The sequence below is a fragment of the Sapajus apella genome, unplaced genomic scaffold, assembly GCF_009761245.1.
Source record: "Sapajus apella isolate SASKATOON/1434 unplaced genomic scaffold, GSC_monkey_1.0 scaffold85, whole genome shotgun sequence".
Classification (NCBI taxonomy): domain Eukaryota; kingdom Metazoa; phylum Chordata; class Mammalia; order Primates; family Cebidae; genus Sapajus; species Sapajus apella.
This window is the reverse complement of record NW_022437025.1, coordinates 1,785,994-1,811,381: the sequence shown is the minus strand read 5'-3', so window position 1 is coordinate 1,811,381 and position 25,388 is coordinate 1,785,994. Positions and strand designations below refer to the sequence as shown.

The following is a 25,388-nucleotide window of genomic DNA, read 5'->3' as shown; positions in this document are numbered from 1 at the left end:
TGCTTTAATAGAAGGTAACCTGGCCAGGTGCAGTGGCTCACGCCTCTAATCCCAGCACTTTGGGAGGCCAAGGCAGGTGGATCACTTGCAGTCAGGAGTTTGAGACCAGCCTGACCAACATGGTGAAACCCCGTCTGTACTAAAAATGCAAAAAAATTAACCAGACATGGTGGCATGCACCTAAAATCCCAGCTACTTGGGAGGCTGAGGCAGGAGAATCGCTTGAATCCAGGATGTGGAGGTTACAGTGAGCAGGGATTGCACTCCAGCCTGGGTGACAAAGCAAGACTCCCTCTCAAAAAAAATAAAAATAATAAAAATAAAATGGTGGCCAGAGCAAATATTAAGTGCATGCTTCCTGGTAACTACAAACCTTAGTAACTACAGGTGAATCTGACCTAGCTTACTGCTGAATACCTGATCACTCAACAACCTCACCTGATGGCAGGTACCCCAGAAGAATGCTCTGTTGGCCAGAAAACTGGGCCAGGGCCTGCCTGCTCCTCTCAATTACAAATACAAATGTAAAGAAATAAGATAGACGATACAGTGTCCACATATTTACAACTTAGCAATATGTGAGATTTATTTTCCATTCTTTGAAATAAAATTTAAAAAGCATTTTAATTTAGATCAGTGAAAGGATGAAGCTTTATTCAAAATTACAAATATACAACTACTCTGCCAAAACTAATTTTTTTTTTTTTTTTGTCGTTGTTGAGACGGAGTCTCCCTCTGTCACCCAGGCTGGAGTGCAATGGTGCGATCTCAGCTCACTTGCAACCTCCGCCCAGGTTCAAGTGACTCTCCTGCCTCAGCCTCCCGAGTAGCGGGAATTACAGGCATGTGCCACCATGCCCACCTAATTTTTGTATTATTAGTAGAGACGAGGTTTCATCATGTTGGCCAGGCTCGTCTCGAACTCCTGACCTCAGGTGATCCGCCCACCTCAGCCTCCCAAAGTGCTGGGATTACAAGTGTGGGCCACTGCGCCCAGCCAAAACTATCATCAAATTAAATAGAAATTCAAACAAAGTACAAAGTCAAGTCTCAGTTCATGAGAAAGTTAACTGGACATCTGAGACAGGTGAAATAAATGGTACTATTCCAGTAGGAAAAGGGCTCACGTCTTCTACAGGCATGGGTACCAGATGCTAAACAAAATAACCCAGGGCCTCTTTAGATATATGGACCTTGGTTGGTTTCACTCCCCTGCAGGTACCAGGCAAACACATCTGGCAATAAGCAAGGACCTGGGGCTGGCTTTGTATCTATGCTGCCCGTTTCCTGCACAGCTTGTTTAGTATTCCCATTCAGTAAACAATACTGAATGGGAATACTAATGAATGAATTACTAATGAACTAAATGAGTCTATAAAATCTAGGTTCAATGCCTTTAATGAATTTTTGACTTTTTATTTATTGACATGTTAACACATTATCTCTAACGGACTTTCATGCCAGTTCATTACTTACACCCTGAATAATAAGCCCTATAGATAGATTATGGGGTTTTTTGTTTTGTTTTGTTTTTAGTTTTATTTATTTTTTTTTTTTTGAGACAGGATCTTGCTCTGTTTCCCAGGCTGGAGTACAGTGGCACAATCTCAGCTCATGGCAACCTCCCAGATTCAAATGATTCTCTTGCCTCAGCCTCCCTAGTAGCTGGGATTACAGGTGCACACCACCACGCCAGGATAATTTTTTGTATTTTTAGAGATGGGGTGTCACCATGTTGGCCAAGCTGGTCTCAAACTCCTGACCTCAAGCGATCCACCTGCCTCAGCCTCCCAAAGTGCTGGGATCACAGACATGAGCCACCACACCTGGCCCAAGAAGTTATTTTTAATGACGGTTTTGTATAATCTAAAAAACAAGTATTACTCAAAGCATTTGGATGTCTGTTTTCTTGGAGAAGAACATATCATTGGTTTCTGTGATAATATCCCTAGCGGGTAAGAACTTGCTTTGTTAGGCAGCCTTTCTCAATGAGGTTCTGTGAGAAAAGCCAGCCTTCTGCTGAATAAGAGCCTGGGAGGAACTGAGTGCACCATCATCTGCATCTCATGTGTGCTCCCATGCAGGTGCAGGAAAATGGTGGCACCAACAGTCACACGGCACACACTCTGACGGGTCAGGCAAACCTGGAACATAATTACCTTCCGAAGACTGTGCTTGTCCGTCCTGAGTCTTTTCCTGGGTGTGTCTTCAGCTTCAAGATCTTCTGTAGGGTCCTGTGTCCTCTTTGTGTGGTTTCTTTTTTTCCCATTTATGTTACCTTGGAATGGGAGATGGGGAAAACATACATGAAAACCACTCCAAAACCTGCCTTCGAAGCACTGTGAGAACCTACCCGGGGCATTCAAGATACAGATCCAGCCCATGATGGGTTTCCTGTAACCCTGCTGATTTCCAGGGCATTTGTCTTACAGATCAAATCTCTTTACAACAAAAAACTGGCAACTTAACCTTAGAGATATTAGCATTTGTCATAAATATACATATATATGTACGTACACACACACACACACATATATATTTTTTTTTGAGATGGAGTCTTGCTCTGTCACCCAGGCTGGAGTCCAGTGGCACGATCTTGGCTCACTGCACCTTTGCCTCTCAGGTTCAAGCAATTCTCCTGCCCCAGCCTCCTGAGTAGGTAGGATTACAGACATGCACCACCATGCCCAGCTAATTTTTGTATTTTTAGTAGAGACGGGATTTCACCAAGTTGGTCAGGCTGGTCTCAAACTCCTGACCTCGTGATCTGCCCACCTTGGCCTCCCAGAGTGCTGGGATTACAGGCATGAGCCACCATGTTCGGCCTTATAATTATATTTTAATGTATTAAAGCATTAAATTTTAATATAGTGCAGTATTTTGTTTTATTTATTTATTTATTTATTTTGGAGACAGAATTTTGCTCTTCTAGCCCGGGCTGGAGTGCACTGGAGCGATCTCAGCTCACTGCAACCTCTGCCTCCCGATAAGCCAGTATTTCAAAAAAATCTTTTCCTTACTAATATTCAAAGATTTGTGGAATTTAAGTTGAACTTTAAAAAAAAATGTAACTTGCTGGTCAGGAGGGATGGCTCATGCCTGTAATCAATCCCAGCACTTTGGGAGGCTGAGGTGGGCAGATCATGAGGTCAGGAGATCAAGTACATCCTGGCTAACAAGGTGAAGTCATGTCTCTACTAAAAATACAAAAAATTAGCCAGACATGGTGACATGCGCCTGTAGTCCCAGCTACTCAGGAGGCTGAGGCAGGAGAACTGCTTGAATCCAGAAGACGGAGGTTGCAGTGAGCCGAGATCACACCACTGCACTCCAGCCTGGGCAACAGAACAAGACTCGTCTCAGAAAAAAAAAAAAAAAAAAAAAAAAAAGAAAGAAAAAAAAAAAACAACTTGCTACTTCTTAAACATTTCCTTAAAGAACCATGTTAGGTAGTAACACAACATTTATAACTGCAAACTAAGGGCTTCCTTGATGTTTGCTCAGCTAGGCCATTGTGTTAGGTGTTCACAGGGATAGCAGCTAATCCAAGACCTAAGGCACCCAAACAATACTGACCTAAGATGGTAAGGTGTGAAATAAGAGTCAAAATTCTAGATAGATGATTAATTTCAACATGCCAATGTTTATTTTAAATACAAATCTAGTATCTTCATTTGCATGACTGCTTTACAGAGGCTCAGGGTTTTTATTAATGGACTGTTCATAAAACATCTTGCAGAAGGACACAAGCCTCACTACTGTTGGGACAGAAGACACCAGCAAAAGAGTGCTAAGTTCCACAGTGTCCAGCAAGGCCTCAGGCAGAGGTACAAGTAAGCATCAATGCCCTGGTACCAATGCGTTTACAGAGCCTCACCTCAGGTCTAGGCCTGAGGCCAATGCTAAAGAAGAGTCAGCAGCCAGAGTGTGGGGCCCTCACCAGCTGCAACTCGGGCCTGGTGTGATGGGGGCCAGGCAAGCAGCCCTCATAAAGCTCCACTCCTGGCCACACCACTGCAGTCTGGTGCAAAGGCAGCCTAGGGAAGAGGCCCATGGAATGGTCGGCAGCAGGACTCACTTAGCCACACTGGCAATCATAGGCACCACATGGCACAGCCAACGAAACCCTCGAGGACACCCTCAGCAGGTCTACCCTCAGAACATCTGTTTATGAGCACAATGCCAGCCTGGTGCCTCAGTTTCCCACAGGCAAGGTCCTTGACACAGCTTATCCTCAACACAGCACCTCCTAAGCACCTCTCCATTCATCCAGAATGAGGCAGCAGCTGTTACGTATAGAAACAAGCAACAGAGGCATCTGTATGGATTTTTTTCTTTTTCTTTTTGAGATGGAGTCTTGCTCTGTCACCCAGGCTGGAGTGCGGTGGCACGATCTTGGCTCACTGCAGCCTCTGACTCCCAGGTTCAAGAGATTCTCATGCCTCAGCCTCCTGAGTAGCTGGGATTACAGGCATTTACCACCAGGCCTGGCTAATTTTTTTGTATTTTAAACAGAGATGGGGTTTCACCATGTTGGCCAGGCTGGTCTTGAATTCCCGGCCTCAACTGATCCACCCACCTCGGCCTCTTAAAGTGTTGGGATTGCAGGCGTGAGCCAATGCGCCCAGACACCTGTGTAGACTTCGAACACTGAGGCCATGGGCACATGACACAGATGTGGTGCGCCATCCTAGTTGTTAGCACCAGGGTCACCTGAAAGTCAGGATTAAAGGGCACCCAGGAACCTGCACACACCTGACACACACAGTGGGCAGAAACTCACCTGTCACTTGTATCCACTAAACACTCAGCAAAATATAACACAATCAAATTCATGCTTACACTTCAAGGGTAAGCTGAATCTGGCTTCAGGAAGAGTCAGCTGATTTTTAAATAAGCCAGTCATTTAAAAGAAACATGTCTCTAAATTTAGAGTATTGATAGAATAAGGTGTATTTTCTTTTAAAGAAAATATGTAAGTCCTCAATAACCTTGCTATTCTAAACTATAGTATTTGCAACAAACACTGAGCAAATTGAACACAATTCAAGATTAATGAGATAGGTGATGAAGAGATCTAGAAACACCTAAATCAAGACGAATACATCAGAGAAAGAGAAAGGTGACAGCAGGTGCATGTGGCCAGACCCCGTCACTTCTGGGCCCTGATCTCTTTTTAGGTGAATCTTGAAACACTTCATGTTTGGCCTCTCCAAAGCTCCTCAATAACGAACCTTCGGAGATACAGCACTTTTTTTGTATTTTAAATTGATACCCAAATATGTCACAGTTATTTTTACATTCATATGTCAGTTTTCTACAATTCGTGTCCAAGCACACACATATCATGAATCTAACCATTGTTACACATCTCTAAATCTTAACAGTGTCAACTCTTCCCTCCTCTTGCCACTGCTCAAAGCAAAGTAGCACTTTTTGTTTTTTGGGTTTTTTTTATTTTTTTTTTTTGAGACGGAGTTTCGCTCTTGTTACCCAGGCTGGAGTGCAATGGCGCGATCTCGGCTCACCGCAACCTCCGCCTCCCGGGTTCAGGCAATTCTCCTGCCCCAGCCTCCTGAGTCGCTGGGATTACAGGCACGCGCCACCATGCCCAGCTAATTTTTTGTATTTTTAGTAGAGACGGGGTTTCACCATGTTGACCAGGATGGTCTCAATCTCTTGACCTCGTGATCCACCTGCCTCGGCCTCCGACAGTGCTGGGATTACAGGCTTGAGCCACCGCGCCCAGCCTGCACTTTTTGTTTTTTAAGCCAAAGGCCTAGGAACAACCAAAGGATGCTTGAATTCAAGGTCAGTCCAGTCACTCTTCTTGCCCTATGAGCACTCAGGCAAACAGGCCAGGAGCTGCCCATACTCAGGCCCCTTGAGGTGCAGACTACAGCCAAACCAGGAGGGTTGCTCTCAGAAGCGTGGGAAGTGCGGCCTCCCTGGAAGTAAAGGCCTGAAGGCTGACCCTACCACATCATGTAAGCCTGGAATCCAAGCTTGGAGCCACAGGCCAGACGGGACCACACAGAACAGCTCTCATGAGCCAGGAAACGCAGACGGCAGAGGCTGTTTTTACTGTGACCACACGCAATTGGACTGCTGGCCCAAACCCCATAGGTCAGAAACGGGAAGAGTGAACACACTTCCCTACAGTTCCAAGACCAGAGCTCGGCTTGCTACACTACACCCATCAACGTAAGTGGAGGACATCAGCATAGCACTATGTTTACCAGAGTCTTCTTCAGCCTGGACAGGGGCCACCAGGGCAAACTTGGTGTTGTAGCGTGCTCTCTGCTTCTCACTCAGCAGACTCCACTGTGACCTGAGCAGCTCTTCAATCTCCTCACCTGAAGCATCTGGGTGCTCAGCCACCACCTGTGGGCAAGGGAGAAGATGCACTAAGAAGTTAAATCCATAAAACTCACTGGGTTTTGTTTTGCATGAAATCAAATGCATGACCCTTTAGAACTTGGTGCATGGCTTTTTTATTCCCACATCAAGGAAATATGTCCATAACAGCTTCAAAGAAAAGTAGCGCTTAACTGATGCTGTGACTCACTGAAAACTCATAAATGAGAATAGTGCCGGTGAAAACAAATTCAACTCTACTTCTGTAAATGTTGGAAATGATAAATGACACACACACACACACACACACACACACTCTCTCTCTCTCTCTCTCTCTCTCTCTCTCTCTCTCTCTCTCTTCCAAAACCACTAACTCACTTAAGACCCAGCCTCTAGGCATCCTTGAAAAATTAGCTGTAGAGCCAGTGCCACAGGAACACTGCCCCTGAACATGGAGGTGGGCTCTGCTCTGTGTCCTCACTGGGCAGCACCCACCCTCATCTTTTAGGTACAGGGGCTGGGCAGGGGTGAAGGCACACACTAAGGAGTGCGAGCTGGCTTCTGTCACAGCCCAGGCCAGCACACAGAGACAACCCTGCAGCACAGCCATGACACGAGGCTTCCCTACCCTCCAGCCACACCAAGGCTGCCGGCATCAGCACCTGGAGCATGCTAGAAATGCAGACTCCCAGGCCCCACCCGAACCTGCCTACCAGGAATCTGCACTTTCACAAGGTGTCTAGGTGATACACAGACACACTGAATTCTGATCCTGGGGCCTTGGCTGCCCCTGGTAATAATCTGAGGGTTTCAAAAGCCATCATGCTTAGGTCCCACCCAAGACCAACCTGACATGGCGGGTCTGGCCTCATGATTTAAAGGTTTCCCAGGGGTTGCTAATGTGTCCCCAAGTCCAAGAGCCACAATCTCAAGGGCAGGACACAGGGTGACACAGTAATGCCTGCCAGCCAGTTGTAACCCACCACCCGTTTCTGTTCAATGTCTGAAAATGTAGTAATACTTCAGACACAAAAATTACAGGAAACTCAAACAAGTGTCCACAAAGTTTTATTGGATCTCAGCCCCACACACTGTTCCCACACTGTCCATGGCTGTCTTCCTGCCACAACAGCAGAGCTGAGCAATCAGGACAGAGCCCTCATTGCCCACCAGGCCCTTTGGAAACAGTCTGCTGACTGCCTCACCACCAACCAGGATGCTCCAGAGTCAGACTTGGCTCTGAGGCTGGCTCCTCTACTAGGTAGTTCGGTGGACTCGAGCAAGTGAAGGCACTGTCTCTGAAATGAGGGCAGTTAACACTCCACCTGGCAGTGGTAAGGCACCATCAGGTTAATGTTGGCCAGTTACCATTACCACCTGAACTTATCACCTGCCCAGCCACCAGGTAACCTCTGCCCCCAAACCCAAACCCCTCCTACAGACGGCTTCTTATAGCCTCCCATGGCCCCACCATCTGCCCTCCTGCTGCCTGGATAAATCATGTGCTCCACTCCCTCCGGTCCTCACCCTGGCCTGGACACCAACACCCACCAATGCCCACCCACCACCTCTCTAGACCAGGGTAAGCAGCAACCTGCAGACACCCCCAGCCTAACCACCTGGGATCTCCCACGTCGAGGACGCCTTCCGCAGTTCCAGGTCTGGCTCTGACCTCCAGCACTGCGCCAGTGCTCCCTGTGGGGTCCCCATCCCCATCCCTGTACATGCCTGCTCCTGCCACACCCCTCCCAACCCAGCAGGCCCTGTCCTGTCTGCTGCCCTGACCCACTCCATGAGCCTACCCACTCCCAACTCTTCATCTCCAAGGGCCGCAGCTCTTCATCCAGCAAAAGTTTCTGCACAGGGCTTCGGATCCACAGCACACCTACCTCTCATCTCCTCAAACACAGCACATTCCTTTGTGGGCCTGCTGCCCTCCCACCCACCTCTGCCCCCAGCATCCACCACGACTCCAGAGCCCCCAGTTAGGATGAATCATAACAGTGTCCTCTGCTCCTTCATCAAAGCAGAGTCCCAAGCTTCCTGTAGTCACCCTTTCTTTTCCATCTAAATCCTGTGCTGAGGCCGGGCACGGTGCTCACGCCTATAATCCAAGCACTTTGGAGGCCAAGGCGGGCGGATCACCTGAGGTCAGGAGTTCAAGGCCAGCCTGACCAACATGGTAAAACCCTGTCTTTTAAATAAATAAATAAATAAATGAATAAATCCTATGCGGGGCTGGACAGCTCCACTCCTCAGCCCTCTTTATGTGCCCACCATAATTTCTGATTGAAATTTCAGCAACCAGTCTCCTGGCTCTCAATCCTGTCCATCTACCTCCTGACACTCCCAACCCAAAAAGCCCTACTCCTACACCCAGAGGGATCATAGCTCCCACTCCTTACTCCTAGGATAAAATCGCAGCTGTTTAGCAAAGACTTCTAAGGTCCCGTGTGATCCAGCATTAACTTTCTCCCCACCTTCTCTCATCTAACAACTCAACACTCAAGCTGTACAGGACACAGGTCCCAGCAGGCTGTGGACACATCAGGTTCTACCACCTAATGCCACCACAGGCCACACACACTCTCCCTGAAACATTCTTCTCCTCCACCAGCCAACTTTGTTCCTTTAAGTTTCAGTGATGATGTTACTTTTGTTAATTCATTCAACAAGTATTTACACAGCACTCTGTGCTAATAACAGGAGATAAAGCAGTGACAGAGCCACCATTTCTGCCACACGGTGCTTGCTGTCTGGAGTGAGCTGGGGGTTGCCTGCTCATGTTTCGTCTCTCATATTTTATGTTCCACTTGGCAGTGGTAAGAAACCATCAGGTTAATGTTAGCTGGTTACCATCAACCATCTGGACCTACCACCTGCCCAGCCAATACAGGTAACCTCTGCCCCTAAACCCAAACCCTACCTCACAAGACAGTCACCACAGACGGCTTCTGCAGGGGAAGCCAGGAAAGTGTCATCATCACATTAGGTTAACAGAGCAATGACTCCTCATTAAAGTCTCCCAGCTTTACAGTGAAACCATATGGTATGATGGTTACAACTTCTAAAAACACAAAAGCAGCTGGGCACAGTGGCTCACGCCTATAATCCCAACACTTTGGGAGGCCAAGGCGGGCGGATCACAACGTCAGGAGATTGAGACCATCCCGGCTAACACAGTGAAACCTCGTCTCTACTAAATACAAAAACTTAGCAGGGCGTGGTGGCGCTTGCCTGTAGTCTCAGCTGCTCAGGAGGCTAAGGCAGGAGAATCACTTGAACCTAGGAGGCAGAAGTTGCAGTGAGCCAAGATCATACCACTGCATTCTAGTCTGGGCAAAAGAGGGAGACTCTGCCTCAAATAAATAAATATACAAAAGTGCAAGCTCATGCACACAGTTAGGGTCAGGTCCCAATTCTCCTACCTCCTGACTGTATCATCTCACTGAAACCTTCCAACTTTAAGTTCAGGTTAGGCAGCTATAAAACAGAGATCATTTATACCTACCTTTTAAGGCCATCTTGAGGATTGCTAGATATACTTTTGTACAATAACACACTGGCAAAGTAGCTGACATGTGATAAGCACCCCATAGTGACCACTTCTTTATTTTTAACATATCAAAAAAAGGCTGGATGCAGTGGCTCATGCCTATAATCCCAACATTTTGGGAGGCCTAAGTGGGAGGATCACTTGAGGCCACGAGTTTGAGACCAGCCTAGGCAACATAGCAAGATCCCATCTCTTTAAAAAATATATTTTTTTAAATTAGCTGGGCATGGTGGTATGTGCCTGTAGTCACAGCTACTTGGGAAACTGAGGTGGGAGCCTTGGAGTTCAAGGCTGTAGTGAGCCATGATTGCACCACTGCATTCCAGCCTGGGAAACAAAGTTAAGACTCTGTCTCAAAATTAAATAAAAATTTAAAACATACCAAAAAACATGGAAAACCAAATATCCACATACCCACAGCTGACTAAAACATTGACAATACAATCGAAGACTCTACAAATTATACTGTGGCATCTTCAGATCACATTCCCCTCCTCCATACCACCTGCTTCCTACAAGCCTTTTTTTTTTTTCTTTCTTTTTTTTTTTGAGACAGAGTTTCGCTGTGGCCCAGGCTGGAGTGCAGTGGTGTGGTCTCAGCTCACTGCAACCTTTGCCTTCTGGGTTCAAGCAATTCTCCCACCTTAGCCTTCTGAGCAGCTGTGATTACAGGTGTGTGCCACCACACCTGGCTAATTTTTGTATTTTTAGTAGAGATGGGGTTTCATCATGTTGGCCAGGCTGGGCTCAAACTCCTGACCTCAAGTGATCTGCCTGCCTTGGCCTCCCAAAGTGCTGGGATTACAGGCGTGAGCCACCACACCATGCTCTCCCTAACCCTAACATCTTTTTAGAGTTTCCTTTTGCTTTCAGACTTTAGAGAAGAACATCCTCCAAGATGGCCCCTCACCCCTCCATGAGCCCTGCCTCCTGGAGCTCAAGTCCCCACTATTGGTTATGGGGTAGCCAGTATCGCAGTGCAGAAATGAATGCATATGACTCCAAGTCTAGGGCATAAAAGATATCCACCTTGCTCTCTCTTGCAGCACTTGCTCTGGAGAAAGCCAGACTCCATCATGTTGTGAGGACATGCCAGCACCCCTGTGGAGAGGACCGCATGGTGAGGAACCGAAGCCTCCTTCCAGCAGCATGAGTAAGGGAGGTACCCTAGAAGCAGATCCTCAGCACCAGTCAAGCCTTAGGATGATGTAACCCAGGTAACATCTTAAATGCAACTTTAAGAGACCCTGAGGCAGAACCACTAAGCTAAGCTGCTCCCAAATTCCTGGCCCACAGAAACTGTAAGAAAATAAATGTACGTTGTTGGTTCAAGCCACTAAATTTTGAGGTAAGTTGTTATGCAACAATACATAACTAATATCAAGGCATGTACAAAGAACTCAGACATAAAGCACTGGTCCCACTCTAATGGATGTAAAAAAATTAGGATCAGGTTAAGCGTGGTGGCTCATGCCTGTAATCCCAGAACTTTGGGAGGCTGAGGTGGGTGAATCATGAGGTCAGGAGTTTGAGACCAGCCTGACCAATAAGGTGAAATCCCGTCTCTATTAAAAATACAAAAATTTAGCTGGGCACAGTGGCGGGCACCTGTAATCACAGCCACTCAGGAAGCTGAGGTAGGAGAATCAGCTGAACCCAGGAGGCGGAGGCTGCAGTGAGCCAAGATCGCACCACTGCACTCCAGCCCGGTTAGCAGTGCAAGACTCTGTCTCAGAAAAAAAAAAAAAAAGGGATCAGGAAAGATGGAAAAGACTTAAAAATTAAAAACTCAGGGCAGGACAGTGGCACATGCCTGTAACCCAGCACTTTGAAAGGCCAAGGTGGGCAGATCACCTGAGGTCATGAGTTTAAGACCAGCCTGGCCAACATGGCGAAACCCCATCTCTACTAAAAATACAAAAATTAGCCGGGTGTGGTGGTGCATGCCAGTAGTCCCAGGTACTAGGGAGGCTCAGGAGGGAGGATCACCTGAACCCAGGAGGCAGAGGTTGCAGTGAGCTAAGATAGTGCCACTGCACTCCAGCCTGGACAACAGAAAGAGACCCTGCCTCGAAAAAAAATAAAAAAATAAAAAATTCAATCCCAACACTTTGGGAGGCTGAGGCGGGCAGATCATGAGGTCAAGAGTTCGAGACCAGCCTGACCAACATGGTGAAACCCCATCTCTACTACAAATACAAAAAAATTAGCTGGGCGTGGTGGTGCATGCCTATAATCCTAGCTACTCAGGTGGTGGCGCGTGCCTCTAATCCTAGCTAATTAGGAGGCTGAGGCAGGAGAATCGCTTGAACCTGGGAGGCAGAGGTTGCAGTGAGCCAAGATGTGCCACTGCACTCCAACCTGGACAACACAGCAAGACTCTGTCTCAAAAAAAAATAAAAAGAAAAGAAAAATTCAGGCCAAACCAGGAACGGTGGCTCACACCTATAATCCCAGCATTTTGGGAGGCCAAGGCAGGCGGACCACCTGAGGTCAGGAGTTCAAGACCAGCCTGGTCAATATGGTAAACCCAGTCTCTACTATAAATACAAACATTAGCCAGGTGCGGTGGCGGGTGCCTGTAATCCCAACTATTTGGGAGGCAAAGCAGGAGAATCGTTTTAACTTGGGAGGCAGTGGTCGCAGTGAGCCGAGATCATGCCACTGCACTCCAGCCCAGGCAACAGTACAAGACTACTACGTCTTTTTAAAAAACAAAAAAAACCTCAGGCCAAAAAAGCCTGTTAATGAAAATGCTGCTCATACTGGAGCCAGCCGGGTGCAGCGGCTCATGTCTATGATCCCAGCACTGTGGGAGGCTGAGGTAGGAGATTGCTTGAGGCCAGGAGTTTGAGACTAGATTGGGCAACATAGCGAGACCCTATCCCCATAAAAAATAGAAGTTTCAGGCCTGTAATCCCAGCACTTTGGGAGGCTGAGGCGGGCAGATCATGAGGTCAGAAGTTCAAGACCAGCCTTGCCAGCATGGTGAAACCCCATCTCTACTAAAAATACAATTAGCCAGGCATAGTGGCACCTGTCTGTAGTCCCAGCTACTCGGGAGGCTGAGGCAGGGGAACTGCTTGAACTCAGGAGGCAGAGGTTGCAGTGAGCCGAGATCATGCCACTGCACTCCAGCCTGGGCAACAGAACGAGACTCCGTCTCAGAAAAAAGAAAAAGAAAAAAGAAAAGTTAGCCAGGCATGGTGGCACACGCCTGCAGTCCCAGCTAGTAGGGAGGCTGAGGTGGGAGAATCTCTTGAGCCTAGGGAGGTCAAGGCTGCACCGAGCCATGAATGCACCACTGCACTCCAGCCTGGGTGACAGAGTGAGAACAAAAAATATTTATATATATATATATATATGTACAGTACATTTCTTCACTAGTAAGAAGCAAGCAAGCTAGAAAATGACTTCTAGACTGGTGGCTCACGCTTGTAATCCCAGCACTTTGGGAAGCCAAGGCAGATGGATGACTTGAGGTCAGATCATCAAGACCAGCCTGGCCAAATGCCATCTCTACTAAAAATACAAAAATTAGCCAGGCATGGTGGCATGTGCCTGTGGTACCAGCAACTCAGGAGGCTGAGGCAGGAGAATTGCTTGAACCCAGGAGGAGGAGGATGCAGTAGGCCGAGGTGGTGTCACTGCACTCCAGCCTGGGCAACAGAGCAAAACTCCGTTTCAAAAAAAAAAAAAGAAAAAGAAAATGACCACTAAGAGTCAGCAAATGGCAACAAAAGACCCTGGAGTCAGCCTTCCATCTAGGGACCCTAGAAAAGGAAGGTCCAGGAAGCAGGAGGAGAGCTCCACCTGACTATCCCTCAAGGGTTGGCCACTGGTTTACTGACAACCAAACAAAAACCATCTTGTGTACACCAGCACTCCTGAAAAAGAAAAAACCTAAAAAGACCTAGGTGATAGATGTAAGCAGGGAGGAGCTTCCTCAAGTTTTGAATTTATTACAGAACAGTTAAAGAGTATCCTAATAGTCACTGCTTTTCTGGTAATATGAAATTCCTCAAAACCACCAGCCCCTGAGTCCAGTGGAGGGAAGAGAGGCCCCATGGGCCTTATACCAGTCACCCGGGGTGAGCAAGGCAGAGTGTTGGACACTGACGCAGAACTCAATTTTTTTGTAGTTTTGTTTTGTTTTTTGCTCTGTCATGGAGACTGGAGTGCAGTGGTGCAATGATGGTTCACTGCAGCCTTGACCTTCCAGGCTCAAGTGATCCTTCTGCCTTGGCGTCCTGAGTAGCCCAGACTATAAGTGGGCACCATCATGTCCAGCTAATTTTCTCATTTTTTATAGAGATGGGGTCTCATTATGTTGCTCAGGCTGTTTTTGAACTCCCAATCTCAAGCAGCCTGCCTACCTCAGCCTCCTGAAGTGCCACGATTACAGGTGTGAGCCACCGTATCCTGCCAAGAACTCAATTTTAATTGTACATCTTCAGTTTGGTTTTGTATTACGTTTAGTACTTTTGCTTTTGTCTCATTTCTTAGTACTATAAGGACCATCTGAGACCAATTTGGGTCCCAAAAAGCAAATAGGGTGGTCTTTGGACAGTGGTTTTAATTCTCAGGTACCCACTTTTTTTTTTTTTCATAATTCCTAACTAGTGAACAGACTGTGGGGACACAGCCAAGCAATATGCCAGAGTGGCTGCCTGGGCAGTTCCCACCTAACAGAGCCTCGCCCTGCTTCCAGGGCCCAAGAGCATACAGCACCTCCCCAACCCTGTGCAGGCCTAGCTGTCAAACACTGGGTCGTCCATTCAGAGCTTGCCACTGCACCCTCCCACAACATGCCTGAAACAGTGGCTGCCCACACACTGCTGAGCACTTTATACCATTTTATTTTTATTTTTGGTAGAGATAAGATCTTGCTATGTTGACCCAGGCTGGTCTCAAACTCCTGGCCTCAAGTGATCCTCCCACCTTGTACCTGGCCTGCTTTGTATCATTTTATATCCAACACTAACCATAGCTCCTCCACCAGGTGTTAATGGCTTCTCCCTGGGTAGACTTCTTGGCTCCTGGACAGAGGCACATACCTTCACAACTGCCCACTTACACTTTTTGGATGGATGCAGAGAGGATAGGTTAAACTCAATTGTGGGTATGTGGCCCTTTTCAAGCTTTACGCAAGTGATAGAATCTGCATATCATTCAGCAATTTGTTTCTTCTTCAATATCCAATGAGTTCACTTTAACTGATGTGTAGTTACACTGTAGGAATATACCACAGTCTGTCCCTCATTTGATGCCTTTTTGGTTTTGGACACTGTGGTCTCTCTTTGGGTGCAAGGGCAAAATTACTCTAGGGTAAATAGGAGGGAAACTAAGAAAAAAAAAAGCATATCTTCCATTTCAGTAGATATTGCCAAATTTCTCTCAAAACAGGTTTCACCAGCATTGTACGAGGAGCCCCACTCTTGCTCATCTTCTCAAGCCCTGGCTGTTCTGAGTTTGGTGTCTGCTCACCTGATGACTGTGAAGGACCATCCCATCAGGACTGTAACATCCAGCTTCCTGGGCATTGCCGTGGTTGAGCAGCATCTCTTCATGTACTTGCTGGCTCTCCAGGCTTTTCTGTAATTGCCTCTTCTTCAGAATTGTTTGGGCTCTTTACAGAATTTGTCCTTTCACTGTGTTCATGGCGTCCTTGGCACGTAAGAATTTTTTTTGTATTGTTTTGAGCCAGGGTCTCTGTCACCCAAGCTGTAGTAGTACAGTGGCTCAAGCAATCCTCCCGCTTCAGCCTCCCAAAGTACTGGGATTACAGGTGTGAGCCACCACACCTGGCCCAGATTTTCATCTTAACATATATAGTTCCTTTGTAGCCTGTGATCAGTTTGGCTTAATTAAGAAATCCTTCCCTCTCTCATGGTAACAAAGCTCCTCTCTCATGCTGACCAAGTTCATAAATCACCAGTGGTCCCAGCACCATGTACAGGGCAGACATCCCACCCAACTTGCCTGCAGCCCCTTCCCATCCATGTCCATATGCTCAAGAGTCTGTTCTGGGACCCGTCTTAGACCATAACACTGCCCTGCATGAATACTGCTATTTTATTTTTTATGAGACAGAGTCTCACTCTGTCACCCAGGCTGGAGTGCAATAGTGCAATCTCAGCTCACTGCAACCTAGGCCTATCAGGTTCAAGAAATTCTCCCGCCTAAGCCTCCCAAGTAGCTGGGATTACAGGCACCTACCACCATGCCCAACTAATTTTTATATTTTTAGTAGAGATGGGGTTTCATCATGTTGGTCAGGCTGGTCTCCAACTCTTGACCTAGGGTGATCCGCTGCCTCCGCCTCCCGAAGTACTGGGATTACAGACTTGAGCCACTGCATCTGGCCGAATACTGCTATTTTAAATAACAGAACTTCCTATGGTAGAGCAAGTCCTCAGGCCAAGCCTCTCTTCAAACATGGCCACATCAGCATCCACTTACACAGGGCTAAGAAATTCCTGCTGCAAGTTTTATTAGAATTATACTGAATTTATAGGTTATTAATGCGAGAATTAACAACTTCAGAAGCTTGAATTTTCCTACATATATCTTTATTGGGGTCTGCTAAAATGTCAGTTATTGGTCTAAAGTTACGTGCATATTCATAATGTTGATTCTGCAGTACCTGACATTTTTGTTTATATTATCAGCGGTATCTTTTTTTTTTTTTTTTTTTTGAGACAGAGTTTTCACTCTGTCACTAGGCTGGAGTACAGTGGCGTGATCTCGGCTCACAGCAAACTCTGACTCCCGGGTTCAAGCGATTCTCCTGCCTCAGCCTCCCGAGTAGCCAGGATTACAGGTGCCTGCTACCACACCCAGCTAATTTTTATATTTTCAGTAGAGATGAGATTTCCCCATGTTGGTCAGGCTGGTCTCAATCTCCTGATCTCATGATCCACCCACCTCGGCCTCCCAAAGTGCTGGGATTACAGGCGTCAGTCACTGTGCCTGGCCAGTGATATCTTTTTTAACATCATATTTCCTCTTTGATGCTGCACTTGTATGTTAATTTTACATCCACCAATTTTGTGAACTCTATTAATTCTAAAATATTTTCTGTACATTCTCTTGAGTTTGCTACATAGACTTCTGCAAACAATGACGACTTTATTTATTCCTATATAATATTGGCTAGTATTTTCTTTGAGACGAAGTCTCGTTCTATTGTCCACGCTGGAGTACAGTGGCGTGATCTCAGCTCATTGCAACCTCTGCATGCTGGGCTCCACCAATTTTCCTGCCTCAGCCTCCTGAGTAGCTGGGATTACAGGCAAGTGCCACCACACTTAGCTAATTTTTGTATTTTTAGTAGAGACAGGGTTTCACCATGTTAGCCAGGCTGGTCTCAACTCCTGACCTCATGATCCACCTGCCTCGGCCTTCCAAGGTGCTAGGATTACAGGAATGAGCCACCACACCTGGCTAATTTTTCTATTTTTAATAGAGATAGGTTTTCACTATGTTGGCCAGGCTGGTCTCGAACTCCCACCATTCAGTGATCCACCAGTCTCAGCCTCCCAAAATGCTGGGATTACAGGCGCTCACTACTGTACCTAGCTAACTTTCATATTTTTAGTGGAGACAGGGTTTCACCATGTTGGCCAGGCTGGTCTCGAACTCCCTACCTGCAGTGATCTGCCCTTCTAGGCCTCCCAAAATGCTGGTATTACAGACATTGTAAGATAATGCTTTTTTTTTTTTTTTTGGAGACAGAGTCTTGCTCTGTAGCTCAGGCTAGAGTGCAGTGGCATGATCTCGGCTTACTGCAACCTCCTGCCTCAGCCTCCCAAGTAGTTGGGACTACAGGCACATAGCACCACACCCAGCTAATTTTTTAAATTTTGGTAGAGATGGGGTCTCACCATGTTGGGCCAGGCTGGTCTCGAACTGCTAACCTCAAGTGATCTACCCACATCGGCCTCCCAAAGTGCTGGGATTACAGACATAAGCCACCACACCCTGCCTACAGAGAATGCTTCTAAAGTTTCATCAGTAAGTCATAGCCTTGATGAAAGCTTCTGATACACAACCTTCAACAGATTTAGGAAGTTCCCTTTTATTCCTGGTTTGCTAACGTTTTATCAATAAGCAGCAATTTTTTCTTGTTTTGTTTTTTAAGATAGGGTCTCACTCTGTGGCCTAGACTAGAGTGCACTGGCATGAACACAGTTCAATGCAGCCTTAAACATCTGTACTCAAGCAATCCTCTTACCTCAACCTCCTGAGTAGCTGAGACTACAGGTACATGCCACTATACCTGGCTAATTTTTAAACTTTTTTTTTTTTTTTAGAGACAGGGTTTTGTGTTGCCCCAGCCGGTCTCAAACTCCTGGGCTCAAGCAATCCTGCCTCAGCCTCCCAAAGTGCTGGGATTACAGGTGTGAGCCACTGTACTCGGCCCTTCTTTTTTTGAGACAGTCTCAATCTGTCACCCAAGCTGGAAAGCTATGGCACAATCACAGCTCACTGTAACCTCAAAACTCCTGGACTCAAGCAATTCTCCCCAACTCAGCCTCCCAAGAAGAAAAAGCAATGAACTTGAATACATGTACCAAAATATCACATACATCCCATAAATATGGGGTGTTTCCTTAATTTAAAAAAAAAAAAGCAATGAATTTTATCAAATGTCTTTTCTCCCTTTATGGAGATGAGCATTTTATGTTATACAGTAAGTCACAATAAAAGCTTTCTAACATCAAACCACCCTTGCATTCCTGAGAAAAGCCCTGTGGGTTGCCCAGGCTGGAGTGCGGTGGCATGATCTTGGCTCACTACAGCCTCTGCCTCCCAAGTTCAAGCGATTCTCCTGCCTCAGCCTCCGAGTAGCTGGGATTATAGGTGCCCGCCAGACCGGGCTAATTTTTGTATTTTTCGTAGAGACAGGGTTTCACCATATTGGCCAAGCTGGTCTCGAACTCCTGACCTCTGGTGATCCACCCACCTTGGCCTCCCAAAGTACTGGAATTGCAGGCATGAGCCACTGTGCCCAGCCATGGGTTACTCTTCAAGATATCACTCAAATGCCTTTTTCTGACAGAATTTCCAGATCCTATATAGGAATAAAAAAATCACGTCCAGTAGATTTCTTAGAATACCTACAGCCACTCATTTATGCATCTCTGCCTGAACTCCTCATGGTTCCTTGCTGTGCCATGCTGCCTGACAAAATACATGCTGGTTAAAGATTCATGGAAAATTTTTTGAAGACAGACACTATTGTTTCTGATACCTTTAATCACCACATAGATTTAAGACTACTGGACAGAAAATGCCGACAGAAGTAAAATTAAAATGAACACTTAAAGCCTTTTAAGCACTAGACTATGATCTACTCCAAGTAACACAACCAAAAGTGGGGCAGTGGGGAACCAAGTCCTTCAGTTCTTTATCACCTTTATTATGTACTAACAGACTGTGTATTTTATGCAAACAACTAGAAATAAATTAAGAAAATTATTTAAATGCCTTAATCACATTGCTGTCCTTTTAAATATCAGGGAAATAAATCAACATCCTTCATCCTCAGTGCCAGCGGACACAATGAGCTTTATAGATGAGCATACCTCCTGCACTGGAAGCTTCAGAACAGACTGCTAGAGAAAATGCTAACCTGGAGTCACACATTAAGGACATAGACACTCTTCCAGAAAATCACAGCCTAATGAGACCCACTTCCCTCTATGCCAGTTTTGTTTTTGAGACATAGTCTCCCTCTGTTGTCACCTAGGCTAGATAGAGTGCAGTGGTGCCATCATGGCTCAGTGCAAAACCCACCTTCAGGGCTCAAGGGATCCTCCTGCCTCAGTCTCCCTAATAGCTGGGACTACAGGCATGCACCACCATGCCCAGCTAATTTTTGTAGAGATGGATTTTCACCATGTTGCCCAGACGGGTCTCAAACTCCTGAGCTGAAGCAATCCTCCCGCCTAAGCCTCCCAAAGTACTGAGACTACAGGCATGAGCCCCAATGCCTGGCCTGTTTCCAGTATCTTCTTATCCACATTAGGAAGGATATTTTAGGAACCCAGAGTGCAAGTGAAGTATTTTTTCCCTCAAGGGTCAGAATGGTTGTTCCCTAATAATACTTATTTATTAGATCTAAAATCTATGCAAGGCTCACTATAGATTTCCTGATAATGCTGAGAAACAGATGATTCTGCACTGAAGGGATGTTCCTCAAATTCAGAAACTTGTTAGTATGAAACATAACTTAGAACCCATCAGGGTACTGACCTCATCCCTGTGTTTTTGACAGAAGACTAAAAACTGGGATGCTGCATCTCCCTTCCTGCTTCGTGGTGTGGAGACTGTGGCCTTCTTCCTCCCAGGAGGAGACCCTACACCTCTTCTGGGGTCAGCCTCTGCTGTCTTTTGAGGAGTACTCTTCACTAGGTCGGGATCACTCTCCAGGGTCGCCGCAGAGCTACACAGTTTGGCCCTCCGCCTTCTCTTCATGGGAATGCCCTCTTCTCTCTTGGGCATTGCTGAAGACTTGGGGTTTTCAGCAGCTTCTTCACTAACTCCTGAGGATTCTGCCATTTCTCCTGAAGATTCCACAGCAATGCCAGCTTCCTTGGCTACTTGAGGGTTGAGATGAAGCTGGTCTCCCACGTATAGAAAGGTGAACTTGGCTTTCCGCTCCTCCACTGACATGCTTGCAGCTTCTTCTGCCTGAACAATACCCATTTCCCACTGGGCCCTCAATTTCCCTGAAATAGGTTTCAATAGCTGGGAAAAAAAAAAAAAAAAAAAAAAGACACCGTAAGTTTCATTACACAAACATAAAAGTTAACTCACTTTACAGAAGCATACTTTTGCCAGGCGCAGTGACTCATGCCTGTAATCCCAGCATTTTGGGAGGTCGAGGCAGACAGATCACTTAAGGCCAGGAGTTTAAGACCAGCTTGGCCAACTGGCAAAGCCCTGTCTCTATTAAAATACAAAAGATTAGCCAGGGATAGTAGTGCATGACTGTGGTCCCAGCTACTCAGAAGACTGAGGCACAAGAATCACTTGAACCGGGAGGCAGCAGATGCAATAAGCCAAGACCACACCACTGCACTCTAGCCTGGCACCACAGAGCAAGACCCCGTCTCAAAAAAAAAAAAAAAAGAACACTTTCACATTTTCACCTAAGTTTAGAAACAAAAAACTTGGCCGGCGTGGCTCTCCTAGCACCTTGGGAGGCCGAGGCGGGCAGATCACCTGAGGTCAGGAGTTTGAGACCAGTCTGGCCAACATGGTGAAACCGCATCTCTACTAAAAATACAAAAATTAGCCAGGCGTGGTGGCGGGCACCTGTAATTCCAGCTACTTGGGAGGTTGAGGCAGGAGAATCGCTTGAACCCGGGGGGTTGGGCGGAGGTTGCAGTGAGCTGAGATTGCACCATTGCACTCCAGCCTGAGTACCAAGAGTGAAACTCCATCTCAAAAAAATTTTTTTAAAAATTTTTAAATAGAAAATAAAAAAACTTATAAGAACCAATTTTACAATTCAGCCCAACATAATACCTTTATTGTTTCTTTAAACCAGAAACCAATTCCAATCACGTTACATTAATATAATCTCTCCATATATGTATATATAGAAAAATAAAAATTCTAAAACAAATTATCTCTGGGAGTCATCAAATGAGCAAAAAAATAAGTTGTGTCTCTAAAGAAACTTTAATATTGTAACATGGCATTCTTGGGCAAAAGTCAACAATGAAAGAGTCTGTTAAGCCATTACAATCTTTTGAGCAAGTATAAGTTCAAAACAAAAAATAAGTTAAAGAATAAAAATTAAATTTCTGGTCTAAAATTAGACTGAAGGGTCATCTATCACCTTAATTTTCTCAGCTTTCGTGGGTGCCTGCTTGGCACTTTCCTGGCATAATTTTTCAAACTGTCCTTCTCCTTCAAAAGCTACAAGGCTCTTCTCAAATATCCAAGCTCTTTCTGGGGCGTCACCAAAGAACTGTACGTGATACTGGCGTGCACTCTTTTTCTGACCTAGTTTTTAAAATAAAATGTTAGAACATGAAAGTTAGAATCTGGGATGAAATTAGGCAACTCTATTGATGTTTTGCAGTTGTTTTCCTTGGTGCTGTCTGAGCCTGTTAACCTCAAAATAAATCCTACACTTCTTATCCCTACCATGCCACATGCCAAAGAGAGAAACTAACTTAAAAGAGACTCAGATACGGTCCAAAATTGACTGGGAAAGAAAGCCAACCAGGCCAGGCACAGTGCCTCACACCTGTAATCCCAGCACTGTGGGAGGCCAAGGCGGGCAGACTGTTTGACTTTAGGAGTTCGAGACCAGCCTGGGCAACATGGCAAAACCCTGTCTCTACAAAAACGCAAAAATTAGCTGGGTGTGGTGGTGTGCACCTGTAGTCCCAGCTACTCAGGAGTCTGTAACCTGTAAGATCAATCAGATCTCTGTGCCAGGTGAAGGAGGATGGTGTGAGCCTGGGAGGCAGACATTACAGTAAGCCAAGATCGCACCACTGAACTCCAGCCTGGGTGACAGAGCCAGACCCTGTCTCAACAAAAAAAGAAAAAAGCTAGCTAGCTGACTAAATGCACTCCTTTATTTCCTCTCTTTTAAAAAGATATCAAATAAATAAGATGAGGACATCTGCAAAAGAGGAGTAAGAGCAGCAGTGAAGAAGGCAGTATACTGGCATCACATGACCTGGGTTCAAATCCCAGTCCTGCTACCTACGAGCTGGCTACCCACCCCCCACTCACAGTGCTACAGTGACAGGAGCATCAATGGCCTCAGAGGACAGATCAGACTACAGAGTAACCCCAGAGATGTCCACTACTCTTACTCTTGACTGAGAGGAAGAAGCCATATCCCACAATGCAGCCAGGAGGAACTGGATGAGGAAAGAAGCCCAAAACCCAAGAGAGGAGGTGCTAGATTCCACTGAAGTTAAATGACAAGCTGAACACAGGTAGGCAGGTTAAAAGGTCAGATTTCTGTGCCAGGTGAGAGGGAGGGAGGGGGATCTCCCTAGGGGAGTTACCACTCCCTGTCCCCTCATGCAGAACATTGGCCCAGAGGAATCAAAGGATGCTTCCTGAAGTGCCCAGAGGAAAAACTTCTCCAGTGCATCTTTTGGAGATTCCCCCAATTAAGTGGCCAATGGTCAATCAGACCTTCTAATGCAAAGAAGGCTGGGTAACCAAGCCTCCCCACCCATGACTGCAGGCAGCTCTAAGAGCTGTGCTCTTAAACACAAGCCAAGTATCAAGGACCCCTGGACTCAGGGAAGCATCCAGTATGAATGAATCCAAAACACACAGAAACAAATGGCCCTCTGCAGGGCCACAGACACAAGGCAAGGGGAGAGAAGATACCCAACAGAGAAACCCGGTATGCCATGAAAAGAGAACACAGAAAAACAAAGAGGTATTTGAAATTCTAAAATACAACTATGAAAATAAAATTCAGCAAGAAAGCTTGGAAGATAAGAAATCTCCCAGAAAGAAGAAAAAAAACTTAAGATGAAAAATACTTAAGCAACCTGTAAGATTAATCTAGGAGGTTTGATACCCAAATAATAGGCCTTCTAAAGAGAAAAACAGAGAAGCTCCAAGAATAAACCCAAAATCAAGTCTCCAACTAAAACAGCCCCAAGTGTCCCACTGCAACATCCACAGCACGCCACACTCTGGTAAAATTCAAGCTGCCAGGAGTTGGGGGAAAAGGCCAGCCTTCAAGTTAATGGAACAAGAAATAGAATAGCAAGGTATGTGAAGAATAGCAAATTAGGTAAAGAATGCCCCAAAACTCTGGATGCTAGAAGGAAATGGAGTAATATCTTCGAAATTCCTAGGGGAATTATTAACATAAAATTCTATACCCAGTCAAACCATCAATCATGTGTGAGGACAGAAAAGTAGCATACTGTGGGCTGGGAGCAGTGGCTCAAGTGTGTAATCCCAGTGCTTTGGGAGGCAAAGGTGGGTGGATCACTTGAGGTCAGAAATTCTAGATCAGCCTGGCCAATATGCAAAACTCCATCTCTACTAAAAATACAAAAATGAGCTGGGTGGGGTGGCACACGCCTGTAGTCCCAGCTACTCAGGAGGCTGAGGGACAATAATCAATTGAATTCAGGTTGCAGCAAGCTGAGATCCCGCCACTGCACTCCAGCCTGGGCAACAAAGTAAGGCTCCATCTCAAAAAAAAAAAAAAAAAAGAAAAGTAGCATACTCTGAACTGCACAGACTCAAATTTACTTTCCATACAAACTGTCTTAAGATACCAAAAATAGCTTCCAGAAAAAAAGAAAACTTAAGAAAGCACACAGCATAGAACTACAGAAAACAATGTAAGTAACTAGGGAAAGCAGCTTAAAGAAATTCTAAGCTTACTGCAGTGCAAAAGGTTAAGACTGCCAGCAAACCAGATTGAAGCAGGAAAAAGAAAGATTCTAGGAGAGCTCCAAGGAAATAAAAGACAAAAGAACTTTTTTACAAAGAAAGAAAATCTGAGTAGTAAGGAAAGAGGGTTAAAAGATGAGTTCCAAGGAGAAGAAAGGGAAGATGGGACTCAAATCCAGGTTTTCTTTTCTTTTTTATTTTTTTTTAAGGAGAATTATAACTACATAAATATATAAATAGGAGAAACGAAATCCATAATAAGATGAGTTTTAAGGATGCAGAGAAGAATACTTGAAAGAATTAAGGCTTCCCAGCACGGGGTTATAGAAGAAAAAAAAAAAAAGAACTAAGGCTGTATGGACAACATAGCATATGATTTCAAAAAAAAGGAAATAATTAACTACAGGGAAAACAAAAGGTTTTATAAGACAGAAAATGCAATTACAGAACACAACTTGGTTTTTCACTGAATGATATTTACATAATCAAAATTATGTAAACACTTGTTTTTCATTTATTAAAAATAGTGACTTAATTATATGGAGAGAATGGGGGGAAAGAAATAGAAAATGGCTGAAGAGCTCAATCTTCCTTTTCCATGATAGAAAGTTAACAGAAAATGTCTATATGAGAAATCGAAGTATTAAAAGTAGAAGAAAATGTTGAAAGAGATAAAAATAATTACCTCTGGGGAGGAGAGAGGAAGGCAGGGGATGATTTTTCACTATTAATCTTTCAGTACAATTTGACTTGTTTTTAAGTGTTCAACTTCTTTGATTTGAAAATACCTAAGATTCAAGGATATGTCAAGGGATTTGTGACTTCTTCTATTACTTTAAAACTTTGTAAGAACTTTTCTTAATAATGAAATGAATATAGGTATGTTATAGCATTTTTATAATAAAGAAAACCTTTTACAGTGCAAATAAAATAAACCACGTTTATAAATAATGACACACATAAATGCTCCTTACATGTCAGGTGGGGAAAAAAGCAGAATAGATTATTGTAATCTGATCCCAAGTCTGTAAACTGAGTATAACATTCTGAAGTTCTTTCCTAGTTG

The 25,388-nt window shown here is 45.3% G+C and overlaps 1 protein-coding gene across 7 annotated transcripts in view; it reads right to left on the bottom strand.

The window, feature by feature from the left end:
- NSD2 (nuclear receptor binding SET domain protein 2) overlaps positions 1-25,388 on the bottom strand; it is a 100,043-nt gene that overhangs the window by 42,455 nt on the left and 32,200 nt on the right. For 6 of the 7 annotated variants that reach the window (XM_032253938.1, XM_032253939.1, XM_032253942.1 and 3 more), the window contains 4 exons: positions 21,768-21,934; positions 20,174-20,668; positions 6,240-6,384; positions 2,160-2,278 (listed from right to left, as the gene is read on the bottom strand). In XM_032253938.1, coding sequence (XP_032109829.1) covers positions 2,160-2,278; positions 6,240-6,384; positions 20,174-20,668; positions 21,768-21,934 — 926 coding nt within the window. Of the gene's footprint in view, positions 1-2,159; positions 2,279-6,239; positions 6,385-20,173; positions 20,669-21,767; positions 21,935-25,007; positions 25,111-25,388 lie in introns of all 7 variants that reach the window. The other variant, XM_032253943.1, reaches the window with a different exon arrangement.